Below are 21,425 nucleotides of genomic sequence, written 5' to 3'. Positions count from 1 at the left end.
TGCTCTACCTGCCTCTAGCCTGTTCCCGGCGAACCGGAGAACCGTAGAAACCCCCACTTGGATGACAACCTCATTTCCTCAATCTCTATTCCCACAGGCATTCGAACGGAATGGCAGGATCTGCGAAACTGCCGGACAATATATTCCCAGTGAAGAATTTCATTTCTGATCTACCAAGTGACCTGATCGTCCCGAAATCCTCCGAGCATGCTTTCCCTCGCCGGCGCCTAGTCATCGTAGGCGATGTCCATGGCATGCGAAAATCTCTGGAAGCTCTCCTGGAAGAAGTCAAATTCGACAAAGCCAACGGTGACCATCTGATTCTAGTCGGCGATCTTATCAACAAGGGACCCGACAGCCCTGGCGTCGTGGATCTGGCCATGAAGCTAGGCGCTAGCGCCGTGCGAGGCAACCACGACAACGCCGTGCTGGATGCCTCGGCGGAACTCAAAGATGAAAGCCGCAGGCAAGCCATCCTCGACGCACTGAGCGCCCATGGCCATGCGCAGCCTGAGGCGGGTACAGTGGATTCGAAAAATGACGCGGTCTCCGCCGAGAATTCACGTTCTACAACGGAACCCCAGATGAGGCACGGCTTAAACTGCTACCGGACCGCACTCGAGCTTTCAGGCACGCATCTGGAGTGGTTGGCAAATTTGCCATTGATTTTGCGGCTCAAGCTCCCTCTTCATATATCACCTTTTCTTGGTGACACGCTGGTCGTGGTGCATGCGGGTCTTGTACCCGGGCTCCCTCTCGAAGCACAGGATGCTCATACTGTGATGCACATGCGCAGCTTCACACGCTCGCCCGAGGACGGCAATGCTTTGGTGGCCAGTGAGGAGTTTGGGGAAGAAGGATGGGCTACGCAATGGGATCGTTCGCAAGAGGGGCTGGTATCTCGAATCACGGTGGTTTTTGCCATGACGCCAAGCGCCGCTTGCAATTGAACAAGCATGCAATTGGCTTAGACTCAGGATGCCTATATGGGAACAGGCTCAGCGCACTTGTGATAGAGTTCGGTGAAGCCACGGTCAATCACCATGTTACGCAGGTAGAGTGTGCGGATGACCCTATAGCCCCGAAGGTAGCCACAGGATGAGGCGAGGCGGACAATTTGGAGGAAATTAGAACGTATTACGATTTTTACGAGATAGCAAGATCGTGGGTGTTTCCCCTCCGCGTTTACCGTCATATTACTAGTGATGTCAAAAAGGGATGTACAATGGCCCAACTCAGATTGGGCAGTAGTTGGCGATATCTGACTGAAGTTACCACAATTTTGGAGCTTATGGCTCACGACTTTATACATAGCAACAGATCAAAGGTATGTTGAAAGGATAAGGCCATGGCCTAAAACGCTTCTAACACATAGTGTGACTTAGATGCGCAGGGCATATTTCTTGCATTCTGTTCTCCACGGCTGAGAGGATGAGACTCGCAAGGGTATTCTCTCGAAAACTGTTTTCCACGATGATCCTGGTTTATAGGAAGAGTTTGATCAACGAGAATATTGTTCTTGGTCATGGTGCTCCTTAAAAGGCTATGTTCCTCGACTATATCATGATGATCGATCTGGTGGCATAGGAAGGCATTGAAAGATATTGGGACAACTCGTTTGAGACTGTCGGCCCCAAAATCACTATTATCATGATCTGAACTCGGATTGATACCATGGAGGCCCTCATTGAGTGTGTATTGGTATCGTGATCTCCTTCTATATGGAATTGGAGGGTTTCGAAAGACTTTACTCTTTCACTGTACTTGGGAGTCACTTGGTGGTTGTTATTCGTTACGCTTTATGATTACTGGGGCAATTGGGGATAGACTTGGAATTAAAATCAGGTATCAAAAGGATTCTACAACCTTAGTGCTGGCCACAGGTCTAGAAGCTATTGGCTAAAGTTCGTAAATTCGTGGACCAAATCCTTGGTACACATGCCAAATTTCCACTTAGGGGGGGGAAAGGCAGCGGTGGGAAGGCAAGTTACCAGTCGTCCTCATCGTCCGAGTGAACATAACCACCACCATGACGCCACTGCCCGTATCGATTTCCACCGTCGCTATCCGAGTCATCAAAGTTGTACTCCTCGTCATCAGAAGCACCGCGGTTACGATATTTGCTGTAGATCGCAGTCGGGTCATCGTCCTCATCTTCAGAAGACATTTCATCCTCAGGGTAGTCATTCGCGGGGTTATTTTCGGCTGTAAGTTCTTGTTAGCTGGATACTTGGGTCAGGGGTAATTATAGTGAGTAAACTCACCATTGGAATCAGCGTCTTCACTATCCCATTCCTCTTCATCGCCCTCGACAAAGTGCTCCCAGTAGTCCTCGTCCTCGGGAGTGATGACAATGACGCCGATGCCAGAATTAGCAGCCTGTAGCGATTTCAAGTGGTTTTCAGACTCGAGCTCGGAAAGAGGGTTGGTGAGCATGCCCATCTCCGCAATAGGGCGACGGATGTACACATCGTAAACATAGTCACTCTCCATTTCAACGTCTGGAGATTCGACCTGAGATTCATGAATAGGCTGTTGAGTCTGTGCCGCCGCTCGGTGTTTTGGTGCCTTGGGTTGGTATTTCAATGGCTTTCGGGGTTGAGATGAATGATACAGCTGAGGTGTCGCTTGTTTTTGGTTCTCCATGCGATCTTCAATGACATTACCACGCTCAATCTCCAATGCAACCTGCTCAAACTCTTTCGCAAGACGATCGGACTCTTCATCCCAAGTGCTGTTATGCGCATGGGCAGATTTCTCTAGATTTTCATCAATTTGGCGTTTGGCTTCGGCAATAGCTGCTTGGCGCGACTCCCTCCACTTTCTCTCAGCCTGATTCACAACTGGCCGTTTCCGTGGTTTCTCCTCGACTTTCTCCTCAACGGCAACATCCACAGTATCTGCTTCGACCTCAACTTGCGTCACTATGTCCGAAATGACCGAGGCCTTGCGTGACAGAGGGCCTTGGCGCTTTTCCATGAGAACCGCAATAGGAGACTTTCCATCGAAGCGTCTACGTTTCTGAATCCCAGGTGATCCGAGCAGCCCGCTCAAACCACTGGGACCGGATCGGGTGATTTGAAAACGACGCAGATTTTCCGGGCGGTTCGAGGACGGAGTCGAGATCCCAGAGTTAGAGACATTCCCCGGCGTGGCTGGTTCAGTGATTGATGATGCCTCTGTGGGAGGTGGCGAGGAATGAATAGGAGTAGACTCCAATGCTTGTCGGCGTTTCTCTGCATAGTTCTTCCGGACTGCTGCAAGCCGCTGTGCTTCTCGAAATTCTGCACCAGGCGAGGTGGCACGTACAGAGGGTACGCCTGTCGACTGGGTCGATCGGCGATTAACAAGAGGGCTGCTCACCGAGCGAGGGGTACGCAAGATCCTCTGTGTGGCAGGATCAGTAGGCGTCAATGCGCCCGCTCCACTGGGGTTTCCATTGCTGTCGACAGTCACGCGCTGAAAGTAGAATTCCTCGAATCGGGGTCTCTTGGCGGTAACTGCATCCTGTATGTCTGTATCCTGTTAGTGACAGGTACTATAAGAGCATGTTATAGCACGCGCCGAGTCTTAGCGCAAAATTTATGTTTTGTTTGTGGGAGGCACAGGGACAATTGTCATGATGCAGCCGAATGCGACAGTTTTTGGGTTGAATCGCAAAATGTGGGGTAAAAATAACAGGAAGGCAGGACAACTTACAAAGGGCCTCGACAGGCTCTTCCGCTCGTCGACGCTTGATATTGATCTGCTCTGGTGGAAGAGACATGTCGCGAAACTCGAACTGTGCGAAAATCAGGACTGGAAGGAGAGATTTGACAGAAGAAGCTGAGAGAAGATCGACCCAGGTGGAGCAGATCGGATTAGCTATATGTCACGTGATCGTCATTGAATACAGCTCTACCCAAGTTCACTTTGATTTACTTGTTCTTCAATGATAGGAGGCTAACCTTGAGTCGATTGGAATTTTGAGATACGAGGCATATGTGGCTGTGAGTCCCAGCCCTTTCCCTCATTATATTGTTGTTGCACAAGGATGGTTGGCGTTGGAGAACTAGATACACTCTTCAATCCTCAAAAACGCTCTTACGGAAGAATCCGACGATCTTTCGAGCTGCTTCTTTCCCTACCAGCGGGTCCAGCTGTTCAACATCCATATTCGCTATCTCAGCGATATTTTCTGTTTCCAGGATCAGCCGGTCAAATGCCTGGGGGGTGACACCCGGCACAGCCCTGAGAAGATCTTGCGGGAGCAAATTAAATGTACGATGCTCAATTCCCGTAGCGGCCATTATGCCTTCCCCGGCTCCAGACTCGCCCGTGATATCGAAATCCAGACCTTTCTGCACAGCTGTGGCTGGATCGGGCTCGGGAGCGTTCTTCTTCAACTCTGCAAAGATCTCGGCTGTTTGATACGGCGAGGAGGACCAGACAATTTTCAGTCGTGGAAATGCAAGGGTGAGTAGAACAAGCATGTGCTGAGCAGACTTGGGATTCGACGGATTCACAAGTGCGCTGGAACTGGAGCTTGTCGCTGCCCCGGTTGTAGAGAAGCCATAGTCCGTGAGGAACGTACTAGCTGTGGTGACGGAAGCAAACGAATCAAATGTAAAGGACTTGTTTTGGTCAAATTCTATGAGCAGAACGGGATACTTGTAATGTTGAAGCATGGTCTCTGTCTGATTGTACAGACGGCCATTACGAAGAGAAGATATCAGATCCCGAAGGGACTTGCGCTCCACGCAGATGTCAGGTGTCAAGATGTAATCACCCACGGTCAGTTGGCATGGAATCACAATCATGTTGTTGCCGTGCAGTAGAGACGGGAGAGCACTTCGGACTTCTCGGACGTCTACTACGACTCGTGGTGGATCAGCAGTAGCCGCTAACCGTCCGCCACCTGCAATTCGAGTATTGACTGTGCGAAGAAATTGCTCTTGCGGATCTGCATTTTTATCATGTGTCAAAGTGACCGCCATATTCTGTGGATGATTAGTTAGGAAACCGATCCATTCACGTAAAAATCAATACTCACCCCCTTTTCCTTTATGAGCTTGGTAAAAGCGTCTTTCTCGCGGCGAACGGCACTGAGGTACCGTTGCTCTTCCACAGAGCCACCATAGTACATGAAGTAGACTCGGACATTTCTGCCCGAGTGAGAACTTCGATATGTTTCAACCCTGCGAATAAACGCCGCATCCGGCTCATACATAATGATGTATCGAGGCCGGACTTCTTCCAAGATGTGCTCATCCATGTCGCCGTCATACGGGTGCACCATGACAAGATCGTCCATGTTATAAAGCTCATAGAAGTCTTCCATATGCTCTAGAGGATCCATATCTATCTCATCTTTCTGCTCTTCTTCGACTTCGGTTGGTTGGATTTCGTTCAATAAGTCGACGACCTGGCCCGGCTGTTCGGAATTGTTTTGAACGCTGGTATTTGGGTCGCGCCCAGTTGCAGAAGTGGCGACCACAGCACCTCCGCGGACCCGGCGACGCTTAGCAGGCGGAGGCCGGCCTTGCGATGGAGGCTTGGGTGTTGCCTCTGTTGGTTTCATATGCTGGTCATTTTCTGGAGCCTGCGATAAGTTTTTGTTCACGTTCGAAAGTGATCTTTTCCAGTTGAGATAGTCTCGCAGTCGGCGTCGCATCAATACGTCTGCAGAAGACCCTTCTTGACTTGAATCATCGTCTTTCTCAGTTGATGCAAGCCCCTGGCCAACCCGCACATGCATGTTGCTGATATATTCTCGAATTTGACGGCAGGTTTGTTGGTCGCTGCACATAATCAAAATTGTGTTATTGGACTCATCCACACTTGCGGGCTGCAGGTATGCGTCATGGTCAATTTCCCCAAGTACATCGGTTAGAACGTGCCATTTCGGAAGCGGCTCCAGAACAGGTTTCAATTCAGCTGAAAACGCAGTTGACGCAGACGGGCGAGAAAGGTCATTGCTGAGCTTTCCCTCATAGACACGAGATTTAGCTGTCTGGAAAAGCACATGCGCAGCATCAAGGAAAAGCCATGGGGAATAATTGTGCTTATTAGATCCAGCAGGAGGCGAATGGGCCGTCACAATGGTGTCTAAATACTTAACAAACGACACGGCATCGAAAGTAAGCAGTGCACTGTGCTAAAGTCAGATTTCCAAGTGGCTAAAAGAATTCCATGGGGAGCACGAACTGGAGAATTGAACGAAGATCAGAGAGATCACTGACAATTTGCCTGGTTCGGAATGTGACCCGATGCCAGATAGGATCTAATTGCCGTCTAATAGACACGTCGAAGTTCCTGTGCAAGGCACTATCCAGTGTCCATTCTTCCATGTCAAGGCCTGTATTGCTTTTTCGAAGCTCACCAACGCTGACCTCAACGCACTCGAGGACTGCGTTCTGGATTTCTCTCATTTTCGAACTCATCGGGACTTCCAGCTCGATGACCTCTGCTTTGCGATTTCCCTCGAGGGCTTCAGAGATCGTGACATGGAACCTCGGCCATAGAGAAGCCTTTTGTAGGAACAGATTCCGCAGCATATTTGCAAGGGGTGCGAAACCCGTTGTGAAAGGCTCGGGTGAATCGGAGAATGCCTTCAAGAAGCCTCGTTTGTTGGATTGCCTGTAGATACGCACAACGAATGCCTCGAGAGACGTTGCGACCACCCTAAAAGAAAAAAAAAATCAGAATTATAAACAGAGTTTCACAGCGAATCACCTTACTTGTCACCGTGCAAGACAATCAAGCCCGTGATTTTCTCAGGGTCAACAATTTCTGTCTAACATCAGCAGTGCTTCGATGACCACGAGAGCAATGGTAGCGTACTCGATAAAAGATCTACTACCAGAATTCTGGATGTTACACTCAGAATGCCACCTTGTTTGTAGATGCGATCCCTACGTGAACAATGAGCCTCCTTCCGTTCACTTCCATTTACACAGGTCCTTACCGCATAGCCACCGAAGCTTTGTCCGTGTTGATAACCTTCAACCCTCGAGCAACCGTAGACTTGTTCATTGCGGAGAGTTCTGCCAGTCCTACGAACTCACAATATTAGCATTTAAACGTGCATCTTGTCACTTGTTGGCGTACCCTCTCCGATCCACTCATTCTCCCGCTCGTCCGCGCCGACCACAAGCACCAAGTTATTCCCCGCCGCATCGTAGAAATGAAGCAGATTTGTTATGAGATGTAGTAATCCCAAGCCGCGAGCAAGGACAACCAGCTCATCTGTTGTTCGGAGCTCGTTGAAGATGTCCTGCTGATATTGCTATTTTGGACGTCAGACACAAGAAAAGGTCATGACTGATCTGAAGAGAACTTACCAGTGGAAGCGACAGCCTCACCGGATCAGGTTCCTTTGAAGTAGCCATGAAGCGGCCTGGTTGACGCGTGGGGGAGTGCAGGTTCACTCCGCGAAGGTTGTCGCGTTGTCACGTGACTATGATGCAATAGATTGATTACGGCTGATGTATGAAGTAGTTAAAGTTTGGGTTGAGCTTGGGGTGAATAAAACCTTCGAGTGCAAGTTTCTATTATTCCTACTATTACAACTCCCAATCGGAGTTTAAAGAGTGTTCATATTGCTTTTCACAAAAAAAGAATTTGAGAAATGGGTATTTATACATTCAAAGTCTAATTTAACATTATTGTACAAGATTTTGCGATCATGCATTTAGTTCGTGAAGGGAGAATCTTCTTCCAGGAGCTGCATCGCCAGCTTCGGTATACGAGAGACACCCTCACCACGGATGGCACTAACAGGCACCGCACACACATTTTCTTTCCAGCCATCAGCATGACCGGAAGGGTGTTCCACACTGCCCTTCTGTACGGCAGATAAATAGTCCTGCAGAGCTCTATACTGGTCTCGCGTGCCCTCCAAGTCTGCCTTGGTGGCTACAACAAACCAGGGCTTGGTGTGGATCGGTTCCATTTCGAGGAATGGAAGAGCTCGAGGAGGCTTATACACTGAGCCATCATAGGATTCCTCGCCATCAGCATCAAGCTGTGGCTCAGAAATATCCGATCCCCAATCGATAACTCCTCTCGGGGGCTCCTCTTCAAGCGAAGGATCTGGCTGGGCATCACGAATTCGCTGATACTCACCAAGCTCTCGCCATAGCTTTTGCAGTTCTTGTACCGGGTCACCGGCACTGAGATCGATCACGAAGGCAAGAATCCCAGCGCGATCGATGTGTCGAAGGAAACCCAGTCCTAGTCCACGATCGAGGTGCGCATCTCTACCAACCCGGGGATATCAGCGATAGTGAAATGGGACCGACGGATTCTGCCTCTAGACTCAATCAATGGCCGCCCTTTGTGATTGTCGATAACCACTGTGCCAATATGGGGAGACAAAGTCGTGAATTCCCAGTTTCCAATTCGGGTGCGACTGTTGGTCAAAGAGCGAAGAAGTGTACTTTTACCAGCATTGGGCTTTCCTACGAGCCCAACATCTGCCAGTAGCTTCAGCTCGAAGTCAAGATCCAGCCTCATACCACCCTCACCTCGGGAGGCAAATTTAGGCCTTCCCATAGAACGCGTCACGAAATGCGGATTTCCCAACCCTCCTATACCACCGGCGGCAAGGAGCATAGGCTTGTCCATAGGTTCTGACAAGTCAAGAAAGATCGGAGCTTCAGGCTCCATCGCTGCAATGCCTTGTCGTCGAGGTTTGAGCTTGGGAAAGGCAACAGTCAGAAAATCAGATGGCTTGGCGCTAGGATGAAGCACCCAGCGGTCATGACGGATGGGCTTGAAGTCAATCACTCCCTCTTCTGACTCTTCCTCGCCTGCTTCCGCAGCTTCCCTGCGCTCTCGTCGCATCCGAGCGAACTCCTCGGCAACGGGGTCATAACGATCAACTTCCCGCACGACCGTCCCAACAGGTACTTGAATCAACACGTCCTCGCCGCGTTTCCCTCCTTTGCTCTTTCCTTGTCCGTTTGTGCCGCGCGTCGCCCGGATCACACCTCTCCGCGCGAGTTTATGCAGACTGGTCAGGCCTTCTACTGCTTGGATGTAGATACCCCCTCCACTGCCGCCGTCCCCCCTGTTAGGCGGGCCCTCCTCGATATATTTCTCCCGTAGATATGAGACGCATCCATGACCTCCGTTGCCAGAGTATACTGTGACTGTGCATTTGTCTTGGAAAATGAAGCGCGAGTAGTCTTCCGGCGTGGGATTCAAATGAGAGAGGTCGTCAGGCCCCTTATCTAACGGTTCGTACGTCGGTTTCGTATCGGCAGGGGCTGTGCTGTAGAGCCTTTGAATCTGTATATTGGCTCTGAGGGTTCGTGGAAGCAGTAGCGGGCTGTAAACCAGCCTTCCGGCCAGGAGACTGCGTATGGGCAGGGACACACACGATCGCTGATGCATGGTATCGGGGAGAGCTACTGCATGCTCCTTTGCAGAAATGCCCAGATCTGTCAGCTGGAAAATCTCGATTAGTCCCCGTATCCGATAATCTGCAACAAGATATGGACGAGTGGACCGTGATGACGAAATGGAATATTTCATCTTCAACACGGTCCTGAATAATTCATTCTTGAAAGCTGATTATCAGTCACGTGGCGATAAGCAGTCACGCCCAGAGGTACTGCGTATTTGCAGTGCGGGGCCTGCAACACATTTCGAATGCTACTACCTCGGGAGTGTGTCCAAATGTACTTACTTGCAGTCTAAAGTCGCCACGAATTTTAACAGCACGGGATTTCTCTGCCGTACCGCTTTGATAATCCTGGTCGAAATCAGATCCTTCATGATTTCCCGGCCCATGAGTACTGCTAAAGAGCAATCGTCCCTCAATTGACTTCTCTCATCGTCTGAATGCAATAAACTCTGGGTAGGAGGCATCGGGTACTTCCGCCCCGTGGCTCGAATGGATTTCACAGCCAGAAACGTTAAAAGTAGCCGATCTTGGCAGCCTCGGAAAACGTATCGGAGAACTGGCCGTCCTCCCCCGATAAGATCGATAGACTCCAATTTCTCCAAAATCGCAAACTGGGTCGGCGGGGCTCATCACCCGCTTCTCTTGCCCTTGCCCCCGTTTCAGCAGGTGGTTAGATAGCTCATGTCCAGTCATACCCTTAGCGCGGGGTTATATGGTGAATATAAAGGTCTTCGGTCCCATGGGTCTGGGCCGAAAACGTGGATGTCACGATAATACTTTTTCTTCTATCTTTGCTCCAGAGGTTCAATATGCCGCTTAATTCTAGAGCCATTTATGCGAAATCGGAGGCCCAGCTGGTGCCGTTTGCCAGTCGGCGCAGTACAGTTCATAGCACTAAGGGAATTGTCACTTGTTCGCAGCCTTTGGCTGCTGCGGCTGGGCATAAGATCCTGAGTCAAGGTGGTAATGCCGCGGTACGTTAGTCAACGACGAATCAGGAAGAGAGGAAACTAACAAGGTATCCGTCTATTAGGATGCTGCTGTGGCTGTTGGTATGTAAAAGGCTTGAGTGCATCGAATCAAAGCACATTGACTAATTAGATGGTCCTCGCCAGCTGCTGCACTTAACATGACTGAGCCCGGGGCCACCGGAATTGGAGGTGACATGTTCTGCCTTTTCTATAACGCCAAGACGAAGAAGGTATCCTCACTCAATGGATCTGGCCGATACCCGGGCAAGGCCACTTTGGAGCAGGTGAAGAAGGATCTGAACCTATCTCCTGATGAACCACAAGAAATTCCTCAACTAAATGCTCTTGCGGCGACCGTTCCTGGAGCGGCTGGCGGTTGGGTTGATACTGTCGAGAAATTCGGGAGTGGGAAGCTCTCATTGGAGCAGATATTGCAACCAGCAATCGAGATGGGTGAGGAAGGCTTTGTTGTATCAGAAGTCTCGTCCGCGCAAGTCAGTAAATAGTCCCTACTCCTATTGTTATCAACGCTGACATATTCCTTCAGTGGCTAGGATCTGAGGCGGACATACGTAGAGCATCTCCTAACTTCCGTGAAATGCTCAAGAAAGATCCATCTGCTAAGGACGGGGTGAGAGCTCCCCCGTGTTGGCGAGGTCATGAAGAACCCGACATTGGCCAACACCTTCCGCACCTTGTCAAGGGAAGGTAAAAAGGGATTTTACGAAGGTCGCATTGCACAAGAGATTGTTAAGGTCTTGAAGGACCTCGGGTCTTATATGGAGCTGGACGATCTCACTTATCACTGCGAAGTTGGTAGTCAAGAGACCGAAGCCATCTCACTTAAGTTCACCGGCCAGGACATTGTAACCAAACAAGCGGCTGGGACGGATGGCGAGGAGAACCAAGGTGTCGAGGTTTGGGAACATCCTCCCAACGGACAGGGCATCGTTGCCCTGATGGCATTGGGGATACTGGAAGAATTAGAAAAGGCCGGAAAGATCCCCAAGTTCACTCCGGCCCAGCACAACTCAACCGAATATCTGCACGCCATTATTGAGAGTTTGCGTATCGCCTTCGCTGATGCGGCATGGTGGGTAACGGACCCAGATGCATCGCAAGTGTTGAGCCAGGACCTCCTTGATCGAGAGTATCTTGCCGAACGGGCCAAACTGTTCTCGCCCGACCGTGCATCAGAACTTATGGACCACGGTAGCCCAGCCCACACCCGCAGCGATACAGTGTACTTCGCAGTGACAGACAACGAAGGCAACGGTATCTCTTTTATCAACAGCAACTTTTCGGACTTCGGAACGCAGATCATCCCAGCGGGCTGCGGCTTCACGTTGCAGAATCGTGCGACCGGTTTCTCATTGGAACCTGGCCATCCCAATGCTTTGGCTGGTCGGAAGAGACCCTACCACACGATCATTCCAGCTTTGATCACCAATGTCTCCGATGGTTCCCTCCACTCGATTTACGGAGTGATGGGTGGCTATATGCAGCCGCAGGGACATGTGCAAGTATTGCTCAACATGCTTGCATTCGGATACCATCCCCAGGCCGCCCTAGACGCACCCCGTGTCTTGATAGAAAAGCCTATCTGTGAAAAGAGGAATCGTAAGATCATCATTGAAGAGGGTATCAGCGAGGAGGTGGTTGAGGGGCTCCGTCGCCTTGGCCATCAGGTCGAGGTGCAGGCGGGCTGGGATCGGTCGGTCTTTGGACGCGGGCAGATTATCCGTGTGCACTATGACGAGGGACAGCGTGTTTATAGTGCGGGCAGTGACCCTAGGGGAGATGGAATGGCGTTCCCTTTGCTATAGACTGTTGACACAACCGCTTATTATGGCCATAGTATGAAACTTATCTAGCGAAAAATAAATTGGAAGACCAACTGGAATTCGGCGAGCAGACTAGCTTCTGAGATTTTATCGTTGGTTATGAAGGTCAGACTCTGGGTCATAAATGCTTCAATTGGTCCTATTGGCATATGAGCGGACTCAATAACATCATGAAACAAGACACCACCAAGACAGATGAAATACAACCAGCGGCGCCATAGTCCCAAATATATAGAGATGATAGCGAGGACATTTCCCAATGAGTAAACGAGTTTGGACATAGCAGGAAAAAAGACCCCAGACCCCAATCAACGCTAGAAGAAAAGCACGATCCCGACTGTCTTATTGGGACTCGGAATCTTGGATGCGCAGGATGAAATTCACCACGACGGCGGCCAGGAGAGCAATAGCCAGAATAGTCGGGCCAAAGCGATCATCAAACCCGCTTTGTCCGCGGCGCCTGATACTCTGGGCTCGCCAGTGGAATGTAACGACGGCGTATATCATAGCCGCCATGGCGATGACGGTGAAGAGGGCGGCAGAAATGCGGCCAATTCGGTCGCCAAAGTTCAGCAAACCAACGGCAAGACCGCCCAAAATGACGGTGAAATTGAGCCATGAGAGAAAGGTTCGCTCATTGGCGAAGAAGACTTTGGGCTCGACACGGGTAGGAAGAGCGATCCGCTTGCCTGAAAGAGGAACCTAATATTAGCTTGGAGATCTCAAAGACAGTGACCGACACGCAAATCCTTGGACATATCAAGACTGGCCGCCGGGGAATCGGGAGAATGGTACCTGTGAAGCTTCTGATCTTTTGGCGGCCAGAGCTCCAGAGATGTACGGGTTATCTAAAGCAAGAGAGAGCTCGACTTACCGGGCGCGGTCTGGAGAAGAGGCTGTGAAGACATTGTGCAGGGAAGAAGTCGAGTCCGGGGGAAGCTGTAGCCCTGAGTATAGTGAGGACCGAGAAAATCGTCAAAGACGAGGATTTGGAGGAGGAAATGATAGCAGAGAGTAAAACCCGAGCGGCCAATCCCCGCGATGACGAGGGAAATTCGAGGCCCGCGCTAGCTCGGCTGTTTTGGGTTTAGCGTCCAGCATAGCTTGATGTGCCGCCTGCACGTGCGGCGGTCATTTGCTATCGTTTCACTCGCTTTCATGGGACCTTTGGGGCCTTTTGGGCTTTTTACAATCTATTTCTACGAATCTGAAACAAGCAATCCCATACGGTGTTCTACATTCCATACACACAATCCGTTATTGGCTGCCAATTCACCCCCCCCCCCCATTCTATAGGATCAATTCCAGGTAGCCCTGAAGCTCGGGATCCCCGAAGCCGACTCGCAAAGTCTGCAGCCGCTAAGCCCAACGGTATTGGGTGCCTTCGAAATACCGCCTAGCCCAGTTGGGCTAAGGATGTATCCATGAGAGGCGCTTGACTCAATTACTGTGAAGCCTATTCTATGATAGGCTCGAAAATAGGATAGGGTACGGCTGAAGGAGGCCATTACTACTCGAACACCGAGTGTCCTCCAAGTGTCTTCCGCGAGTCGGGAGGCGTCTTCGTAACTGGAACAAAGCGTGTGGTGACAACTACCCAGCTTAACGCTAGCTTTGCCTAGACCGGCCACCGCCTTCCCCTAAATTTAGACACAGTATTTAGATCTCTGTGCTCGAATATTATTGGGCAGCTCAAGCACGAGATAATTGACCATGTAATTGATTGCACCTAGTCAATCGCAGCTTGGTAGCAGATTGTAGGTCCTCTTTGGGAGCGATTGCACCCACATCACCGGCCAATCAACCATAACGGATCACATGCTGGAATCCTTTAACCTCCCTCGAGATATACAAATGTTCACCCGGAAATAGTGCGGACTACCTAGGTATTCTCAAAGTCCACAGTCGCTCAAGCTGATAAAGCGCACTTGAGCCGCGGATGCTCCCTTCTCGAGAAGAGGATAACCTTCCGTTTCCGGCAGGACAGCACGCGACCACAGCTGACCTTTATTGGCCTTTGCATTTGAACAATGAATTGGAATTTCGCGAGTCGGGAATAGTCCTACACCACCCGGCCAAAAGTCTGTGTGCACTCAGCCCCATTACCATCACCCTAACAGCCACCCACATTTTTATTTTTTCTCCTACACCTTCCCCATGGAATCGATCACGATCAATCTGAAATGATATTTTAGCAAAATAATAGAAAGATCTATATAGCGAAAGATATACAGGTTTGGGTTAAAGAGCACAGGATATATATTAAAGATTGGCCTGTATACTCGCCTGATCTTAATCTTATTGAACTGGTCTGGAAACTACTAAAATGTTAACTTCTTTAGATATTTAAAGACCTTATATAGATAGGAAGATCTGAAGAGGATCCGGCTTATTTTAAAGAGTGTTTTAATGCTATAGAGGATGTGTTAGACCAGACGAAGATTGATATGGAGTATAGAAAGAAGGATAGATAGATTGTATACAAACCAGGGTTATTATGCAAGATATTGAGCAGGAGAAGTCTGTATATAAATCTGATTATTCAATATATTTAATTTTAGTATGATCCAATAAGGATTGGTGGTGTAGGATATATAACCGTGAATATACATCATTATTTGACGGGGTAGGTGAAGCGGTATGCACACAGACGTTTGCCCCCTATTGTAGTACTGGTAATCACCACATCAGTGTCGAGTCGATAAGCTTGGGAAAAAAATCCCCTACATGTCACGGTGGAGCCTGGTTTGTCGGCGATTTCTGCCTATTTCCGACCTTGAGAACTCGTCATGGAACGGTTCGAACTTTTGCACGCAACGCCTTTCTTCATGCTTGAAGGCGTTTAGACACTTAGGGCTGAATTTACTTACAAGTCTCGGCGGTTTCTCAGAGGAGTCTGAACCGGCACATAAATCTTTATCTCACTCGTCTTACTGATTTTTACCCACCTTGCACCTTGTATCCCATCTGCACCGCCCACATTAGTTTAATTCTATGTCGATGTAGGTCCTCCCAAGCACTCGACAGCCAAGATGTAGGTCTCTACTAGGCCAATAGCATCTATGCACGAGACTGCAGGTCTAGAATGGCATTTCCCTGCATCTAGAGTCCACAGACCATTTGAGGTCGTCAGCTCCCCAACGGCGCCGGAGCCCTATGTATACCCCTATTCCCCAGGGATACGAAATCGAGAGCGCCACCTCAGGTACGCCAGGCTTAGTCTGGATCATACCGACCTTGGAGCGCTCCTTTATCTATTTTAGGACTGGACGGCTCCTTGGTGGCCCATGGATTGACCCTGATTAGGTTTGGCTTGAATTTTCGGTATCTCGAAGAGATTCCAGACTCGCTTTGGAGCACCATGATCCGCCAGAGGCTTGGGACGGTCAATAGGGACAATGTCCGGAGCACACAGGTTTTCAGCCTCTTGTGTGGGTATTGCAGAAGGCTCTTGAGGGTTAAAAGGGCAGATCACCCCGACCTGTGGTGCAAATCGACGATTCTCTCCAGCAGTCGTTCTTCCACCCGTAATCGGCATTTTCAGGGCCTGACACTTAATCAACAAATACCAAAATGCACACCAAGCCCCTTGCCTTTTTCCTCTTACCTGTTTCTGCCATTGCTGTCGCCCAGCTGGAGAAGAAGCAGTATGAGACCGACCCCGGCGACTCTGAGTACAGCAGCATCTATAACAGTGTGTACAGTAGCGCTTACTATGCCGAGCTTTCCAGTTTGTATGTTACATTCCCCTTGGCTAATTATTTTTGGGGAAACATAAGTTCTACGCTTACACGAACAGAGAGGCGGACAATGGTAACCTGAGCCCCCCTGACCTCCAACTTGGGTGACCATTCGATAGCCGCTGTTGCCTCCAATACTGCACTGGCCAGTGGCTCCAAGGGCCCTTCCGTCACTTCATACCCAGGCCAACCTCCGGCCTCTATCGCGTCTGTGCTTGCCACCGCGGTGCCGGAGTCATTCCTCTCGCAGATGGCCAATCCCTCGGCCGCTTCGTCCATCGCAAACGAGATTGAGCATGGACACTACCCCAGCTGGTACAGTGACCTGCCGTCCAGCGTCAAATCATGGATTCAGAGCGAATGCCCCAGCGAAAGTGGATCCGATAAGCCGAACTTCCCCGGAGCCGCTTCCCACACGGCCGTGGCCAGCAGCCTCCTTGGCGCGGCGGGGATCTTGGCCGCAGCGGTGTTGCTGTGAGGATTAGACAAGAGATCTGGGAGACCTGGCAGATCTGGTATACGCAGTAACGTGAACCCCAACCCCAGTCGTAATGTATCTTATCTCGAGTCGTCAATACAAATGTGTCAAGGGTTCGGATCTGCGCATTCCCCCACATCGCCTCCGTGATAGGCTAGATCTAGCTTATCTCATGAGTCAATGATAAGCCCCGGGTTCAGCTCCCACCCCTCGTGCTGCATCGGCGTGACTTGTTCACACTCCCCTTAACTTGCTGGGCTGAGTGCTTCTCGTCTGTCCTTTCTTCTTAAATTTATCTCTCTTTCAGTCTTAAAGCTTGAAGTAGACTGCCGGCCCATCTCCTCTTCCCTTCCCCCCCTCCCTTGCTGTGCAGTCCATAAAGAACCCAGACCCTCGCCCTAGCAACAAAGAGATTATAGATCTGTTCTCGAGATCATGGTGCCTCCATTACTACAACACCTCCCATCCGGGGTGCTTCCAGAGCACTGCGAGCCCTCGTCACCCCTCCTGACCGCTATCTCCTCACACCTCCACATTTGCCTCCCCACACCACTAGCGCTGATCTCCTCCGTTCTCGGGATCCTGAGTATTGTCTCATGGCTGTTCGCCCAGCTGCCCCAAATCTACAAGAACTACCAGCTCCAATCAACGTCCGGCCTATCTATCTTTTTCCTCATCATCTGGTGCGCCGGAGACGCAAGCAACCTCGTCGGAGCCCTCTTCACCCGCCAAGCAGGGTGGCAAGTCATAGTAGCCAGCTACTACGTCTTCGTCGACCTAGCGCTCGTCATACAATTTTTCTGGTACACCCACTATAAGTCCCGTCACTACGGCGGTTACCCCGAGGTCCACCATCACGAGCACTACCATGACTCCGACCCGCGGTCTGCGAAGCCTTTGCCCGGCCCAAACACTCCGCAAGGCCCTGTCAATATAACCCACAAACACCCAGAAGTGCACGACATGGGCGTGCAAACAGGCTCAACCCTCACTTCCACGCCCGGCCGCTCCACTTACTACACAAATGAGAAGAGACACTCGCGCCCAACACGCCTCGGCACAAGCGCAACAAGCCCTCCCTTTGCCCTCCCTCGCACAATGCTCCTCGCCTCACTTCTCTGCGCCGTCGTCGCAAATGCCAGCCCAGCAGGCAGCCCGGATCCGCACCCTCCTATCTATGACGCTCCCCGCGAAACAATAATCGAAGTCATCGGCCGCATAATCTCCTGGCTCTCCACCCTGCTGTACCTCGGTTCGCGGCCACCCCAGCTGTATAAGAACTACCTGCGTAAAAGCACAGAGGGCCTATCCCCGCTGCTCTTCATGGCTGCCTTCAGCGGCAACTTCTTCTACTCGGCCTCGCTCGCGACGAATCCCAACGCGTGGTCCGACTTCCCACCCTATGGCGGTGGCGGCTGGGCCGATTTCCACGGGAATGACCGGTGGGAGTGGATCGGGCGGTCGCTGCCGTTCTTCCTCGGGGCGTTCGGGGTGCTGGGACTGGACGGCTTTATGGGCGTGCAGTTCCTGATGTACGGGGCTGATGAGGAGGTGGATGACCAGAGTTTCGTTAGCTCGGATGAGATGGGGCCTAAGCGGGGACGCAGCCGTTGGCGTCGTGTGAGAGGGTGGATGAGAGGATGGATTCCGTCTGCGTCACCTGTAAGGGTCCAGAATGAGCGTGAGGGGCAGGCTTTGCTGGGGGCGGACCAGGGGCGGTATGGGACTGTGTGATTGCATTGCGAGGTGTCTGGGGAGAAGTGCGTTGCTGATTGTCTCGCCGAGACGGCTCAGACAAGAGGCTATATAACGATTTATGATTTGGCTGGGTTCGTTGGAACCTATTATGATTTCTTTTGTTGCGGTTGCATGGGCCACTCGATGGTTTGGTCTCAATCTGCATTTCGGGTCTTCTCTTTGTCGTGCATGCCATGCATCTGGGATTTTCAGTCATTCTGGGCGTTGGGTTGGGACCTGGATACACAGAGCTTTATCTACAGGTCGAGTTACTGTCGCTATATCCCGTCTTGTATATAGCGGGGGTTTTATGCATACACTATTTCTCATGGATGAATCAAGAATGGCAGGGAAACATCTAGCCTCGTCAAAGTAGATACTGATAATGATCGCCGCGTAACAGGTCTTCCTTTTACAGGCTCGGAACCAGTGCTGGTAAGCTACAAGTTGAGGCAGAATAATCAGACACAAGTCTTGCGGCAACAGGCAGAATCTTCCTTATTATGAACAAATAGTTTTGAACAGCCTCAAGAGGCAATGAGCACGAGCCCACCAGAATGTTAAGCGACCAACAGCCCCGTGTAGCAAAACAAATGGTTTCGGTATCTTCCCAGATCAAGCAACATGGGCACGGCCTTGGGATATGGTACAACGAGGGCTTCCTAGAGCGAAAGGGCAGGGCACGGCAAAAAAAAGCCGGTGCTCCGTATGCAAGAGAAAACATAGACAAGCCATAGTGGCACAATGTTCTAAACATAATAATGGTGACAGAGAAAGGGGACATGGCCGATTAAAAGAGTTTGTATGCAAGGCAAATGGGGGGAACGTTTCATGGGAGGAAGGGGATCATATAAGAAAAAAGGGGCATATTCATTCGTTGCTGAGTTCGAATATCACGGCCGGAATTCTTCTTGGGGGTTGGTTGTTCTCTAGTTAGGCCACCCAATTTCTCATTCATTCCCAATACCAGAACACTTTCTAACTCCTCTCGCAAAAGAGCAAAGGATGTAGAAAGCACCAAAAGCAAGATGAATAGGGACCGGGGGAAGAATGGGGAAGAATAGACACGAAAGAGGTGGGCACATCGGGATTATTAAACTGCGACACGGCGTGACCAGCACGAACCGAGACCCGGCGGGGGGGGAGAATCTCAAAACCTCAAGATCGCATCATGGCAGTGTCACATAACGAGGAAAGCCAAACCTAGTACAGTGGTGACTTGACATCCTGGGCTCCGCGTCGAATGACATCTTCAACGCGCCAGCGAGGAGGGCTGATTTTGGCGCTGCGCTTGCGCTGCCACTCTTTCTCCATCTCGGGCGGGGGAGCCATTTCCTCTGCAGGAGGGAGAGCACCGCCAGCGATGCCGGTAGAGAACTTCAATTGAAGGACGTTGCCAATCTCGTCACAGGCAGTCAGGACTCGGTCAAGATCGTCCTTAGTGTGGGCAGCGGATACACAGAAACGCGCGCGAGACGAGACCAGTGGGGTGGCTGGATACCCGACAACGACGACGGAAATCTTTCGTCGAAGCATCTCATGGGAGAATGCAGGCATCTTGGCAGGGTTGAAGAGAAGGATTGGAATGATTGGTGAATCATCGTGACCGTATACTATAAAGCCAAGACGTTTCAGCCCGAGGCGGAGGTAGCGGGAATTGAAAGCCAATCGTTGCAAACGCTCCTCACCCTGGCCAGGAACAAGGTCGCCTTTGATGATGCGAAGAGCAGAAGAGATCTGAGTGAGCACTGGTGGTGCGGGAGCCTCTGCGAAGAAGACACCAGGGTTGGTGGCACGAAGTTTATCGATCATGACCTTGTCTGCTGCAATGTAGCCGCCGTTGGCACCGAACGACTTGGTCAAGGTTCCCATGAGAACATCAACCTCCGCAGTGTCAATGCTGAAATAATCACATACACCACGACCGAGAGGACCAACAGCTCCGATAGAGTGAGCCTCGTCAACGAAAAGGTTAAACTTATATCGGTGTTTCAGAGCAACAAGACCGGGAAGATTGCACATAGAGCCCTCCATAGAGTACAGACCCTCAACGACAACGAGAATTTTCTTCCAAGGTCGGTGAGTACGGGGCTGTCCTTGAGAAATCGCCTCACGAAGCTTGATTTCCAAATCCTTCATGTCGTTATGCTTGAACATGGCAATCGAGGCACCGGAGAGACGGGCACCAAAACGAATGGATGCGTGGTTCAACTCGTCTGAGATGATAAGACAGCCCTTGTTAACCAAGACGGGGAAGATAGTTGCGTTGGTACCGAATCCCATAGAGAACACCATGGAAGCTTCCTTGCCAACAAACTTGGCAATCAAGTCTTCGACTTCAAGATGGAGATCCTGGGTGCCGACCTCCGCGCGGGTGCTGGGAGTGCTGATGCCATACTTCCGGACAGACTCTTCTGACATGTCGGCACATGGGCCTTCTGATTGGGCGAATCCAAGGTAGTTGTAGGAGCTCAAGTTCAATGTATCAGTTTGAGTGCCAGTCAGATAGAAGTGTCGGTTGTAATCGTCGGTACCACGGTCGATCAGAGTAATGTAACGACCAGGAACGCCGGTCACGGGACGCTCGAAACAGTCATTGATACGCAGCTTCAGGCGGCGCACGTAGAAGTTATCGAAATCGCTGTTGAGAGCACCGTATCCGTTACGAGGCTTGAGGTGCCGGTAGTTCTCTTCGCGGAAGCGCTTGCCGAAGAAATCACGGACATGCCCGAAAGCAATTAGGATTAAATAGCTGATATAGGTGGTGAGCAAGTAATAATACGGCGGCTCGTCCATCACCGGCTCCGGGAAAACACCACCAGGGTGCCGACTCGAGTATCGATGACTGGGGTGACTAATCGGACCGAACTGAGCATTTTGTCTGGCCTGTCGACGAGCCTCTTCCGGCGTAGGGGGCTGGAAAAGAGTGGTCGGCGATCGCTCGTCCATGGTTGGATTGTCCGCAGTTGCGGTGGACAAAGAGATGGTCGGTAAGGACAGTGAGGCCGAGCTAAGCGGCCCTGAGGTGTTTGTATCCCCGCCGGTCGGTTGAGAGGTCACCTGTGTTGATTGCGACTCGCCCTTGGGCTTAGGAGAGACCGAGAAGAATTGGGACAGGCGGTTGGACTTGACCGAGGACGCTTTGATGGCGGTTCCGCCCTTTCCGGAGGAAGGCGAAAAGGAAGAGGAATTAGAAGAGGTATCGTTCAAGGAGTTACCGCTAAACCGACGAGGCATCGCAGAGGGAAGCAGCGAATCGGGGAT

At 50.9% G+C, this 21,425-nt stretch overlaps 9 protein-coding genes across 9 annotated transcripts; 4 read left to right on the top strand and 5 right to left on the bottom strand.

Annotated features, from left to right (window-relative positions):
• Nucleotides 1-110: 110 nt before the first annotated feature.
• N7468_002591 (metallophosphoesterase family protein) lies at nt 111-1,102 on the top strand (the record flags this gene model as incomplete). The annotated part of the gene is given in 2 exon segments (XM_058471888.1): nt 111-879; nt 891-1,102. 2 exon segments carry the CDS (start codon nt 111-113, stop codon nt 1,100-1,102), a joined length of 981 nt encoding a protein of 326 aa, XP_058335029.1.
• Nucleotides 1,103-1,987: 885 nt separating this feature from the next.
• Nucleotides 1,988-3,766, bottom strand: N7468_002590 (Iwr1 domain-containing protein; the record flags this gene model as incomplete). Its single annotated transcript, XM_058471887.1, has 3 exons — nt 1,988-2,205; nt 2,265-3,515; nt 3,700-3,766. 3 exons carry the CDS (start codon nt 3,764-3,766, stop codon nt 1,988-1,990), a joined length of 1,536 nt encoding a protein of 511 aa, XP_058335028.1.
• Nucleotides 3,767-4,064: 298 nt separating this feature from the next.
• Nucleotides 4,065-7,370, bottom strand: N7468_002589 (ssDNA endodeoxyribonuclease RAD1; the record flags this gene model as incomplete). Its single annotated transcript, XM_058471886.1, has 8 exons — nt 4,065-4,979; nt 5,033-6,131; nt 6,187-6,663; nt 6,720-6,771; nt 6,823-6,893; nt 6,947-7,034; nt 7,090-7,267; nt 7,323-7,370. The coding sequence occupies 8 exons, from the start codon at nt 7,368-7,370 to the stop codon at nt 4,065-4,067; spliced, it is 2,928 nt and encodes a 975-aa protein (XP_058335027.1).
• A 302-nt stretch (nt 7,371-7,672) lies between these two features.
• On the bottom strand, nt 7,673-9,378 carry N7468_002588 (GTP-binding protein Obg; the record flags this gene model as incomplete). Its single annotated transcript, XM_058471885.1, has 2 exons — nt 7,673-8,238; nt 8,283-9,378. The coding sequence occupies 2 exons, from the start codon at nt 9,376-9,378 to the stop codon at nt 7,673-7,675; spliced, it is 1,662 nt and encodes a 553-aa protein (XP_058335026.1).
• An 822-nt stretch (nt 9,379-10,200) lies between these two features.
• On the top strand, nt 10,201-12,188 carry N7468_002587 (gamma-glutamyltransferase family protein; the record flags this gene model as incomplete). Its single annotated transcript, XM_058471884.1, has 4 exons — nt 10,201-10,365; nt 10,425-10,443; nt 10,507-10,860; nt 10,999-12,188. The coding sequence occupies 4 exons, from the start codon at nt 10,201-10,203 to the stop codon at nt 12,186-12,188; spliced, it is 1,728 nt and encodes a 575-aa protein (XP_058335025.1).
• A 360-nt stretch (nt 12,189-12,548) lies between these two features.
• On the bottom strand, nt 12,549-13,114 carry N7468_002586 (putative vacuolar transporter chaperon Vtc1; the record flags this gene model as incomplete). The annotated part of the gene is made up of 2 exons (XM_058471883.1): nt 12,549-12,895; nt 13,081-13,114. 2 exons carry the CDS (start codon nt 13,112-13,114, stop codon nt 12,549-12,551), a joined length of 381 nt encoding a protein of 126 aa, XP_058335024.1.
• A 2,665-nt stretch (nt 13,115-15,779) lies between these two features.
• N7468_002585 (uncharacterized protein) lies at nt 15,780-16,424 on the top strand (the record flags this gene model as incomplete). The annotated part of the gene is made up of 3 exons (XM_058471882.1): nt 15,780-15,940; nt 16,006-16,019; nt 16,066-16,424. 3 exons carry the CDS (start codon nt 15,780-15,782, stop codon nt 16,422-16,424), a joined length of 534 nt encoding a protein of 177 aa, XP_058335023.1.
• Nucleotides 16,425-16,859: 435 nt separating this feature from the next.
• Nucleotides 16,860-18,158, top strand: N7468_002584 (PQ-loop repeat-containing protein; the record flags this gene model as incomplete). Its single annotated transcript, XM_058471881.1, has 1 exon — nt 16,860-18,158. The coding sequence occupies one exon, from the start codon at nt 16,860-16,862 to the stop codon at nt 18,156-18,158; it is 1,299 nt and encodes a 432-aa protein (XP_058335022.1).
• A 1,206-nt stretch (nt 18,159-19,364) lies between these two features.
• On the bottom strand, nt 19,365-21,398 carry lcb2 (putative serine palmitoyltransferase 2; the record flags this gene model as incomplete). The annotated part of the gene is made up of 1 exon (XM_058471880.1): nt 19,365-21,398. One exon carries the CDS (start codon nt 21,396-21,398, stop codon nt 19,365-19,367), a length of 2,034 nt encoding a protein of 677 aa, XP_058335021.1.
• Nucleotides 21,399-21,425: the final 27 nt, after the last annotated feature.

This window comes from Penicillium chermesinum (assembly GCF_028974085.1).
Source record: "Penicillium chermesinum strain IBT 19713 chromosome Unknown utg000002l:1.0-5270490.0:1.0-5274688.0, whole genome shotgun sequence".
In the NCBI taxonomy this organism is placed as follows: domain Eukaryota; kingdom Fungi; phylum Ascomycota; class Eurotiomycetes; order Eurotiales; family Aspergillaceae; genus Penicillium; species Penicillium chermesinum.
Note: the sequence above shows the minus strand (reverse complement) of the source record. Positions and strands in the feature narration are given on the sequence as shown.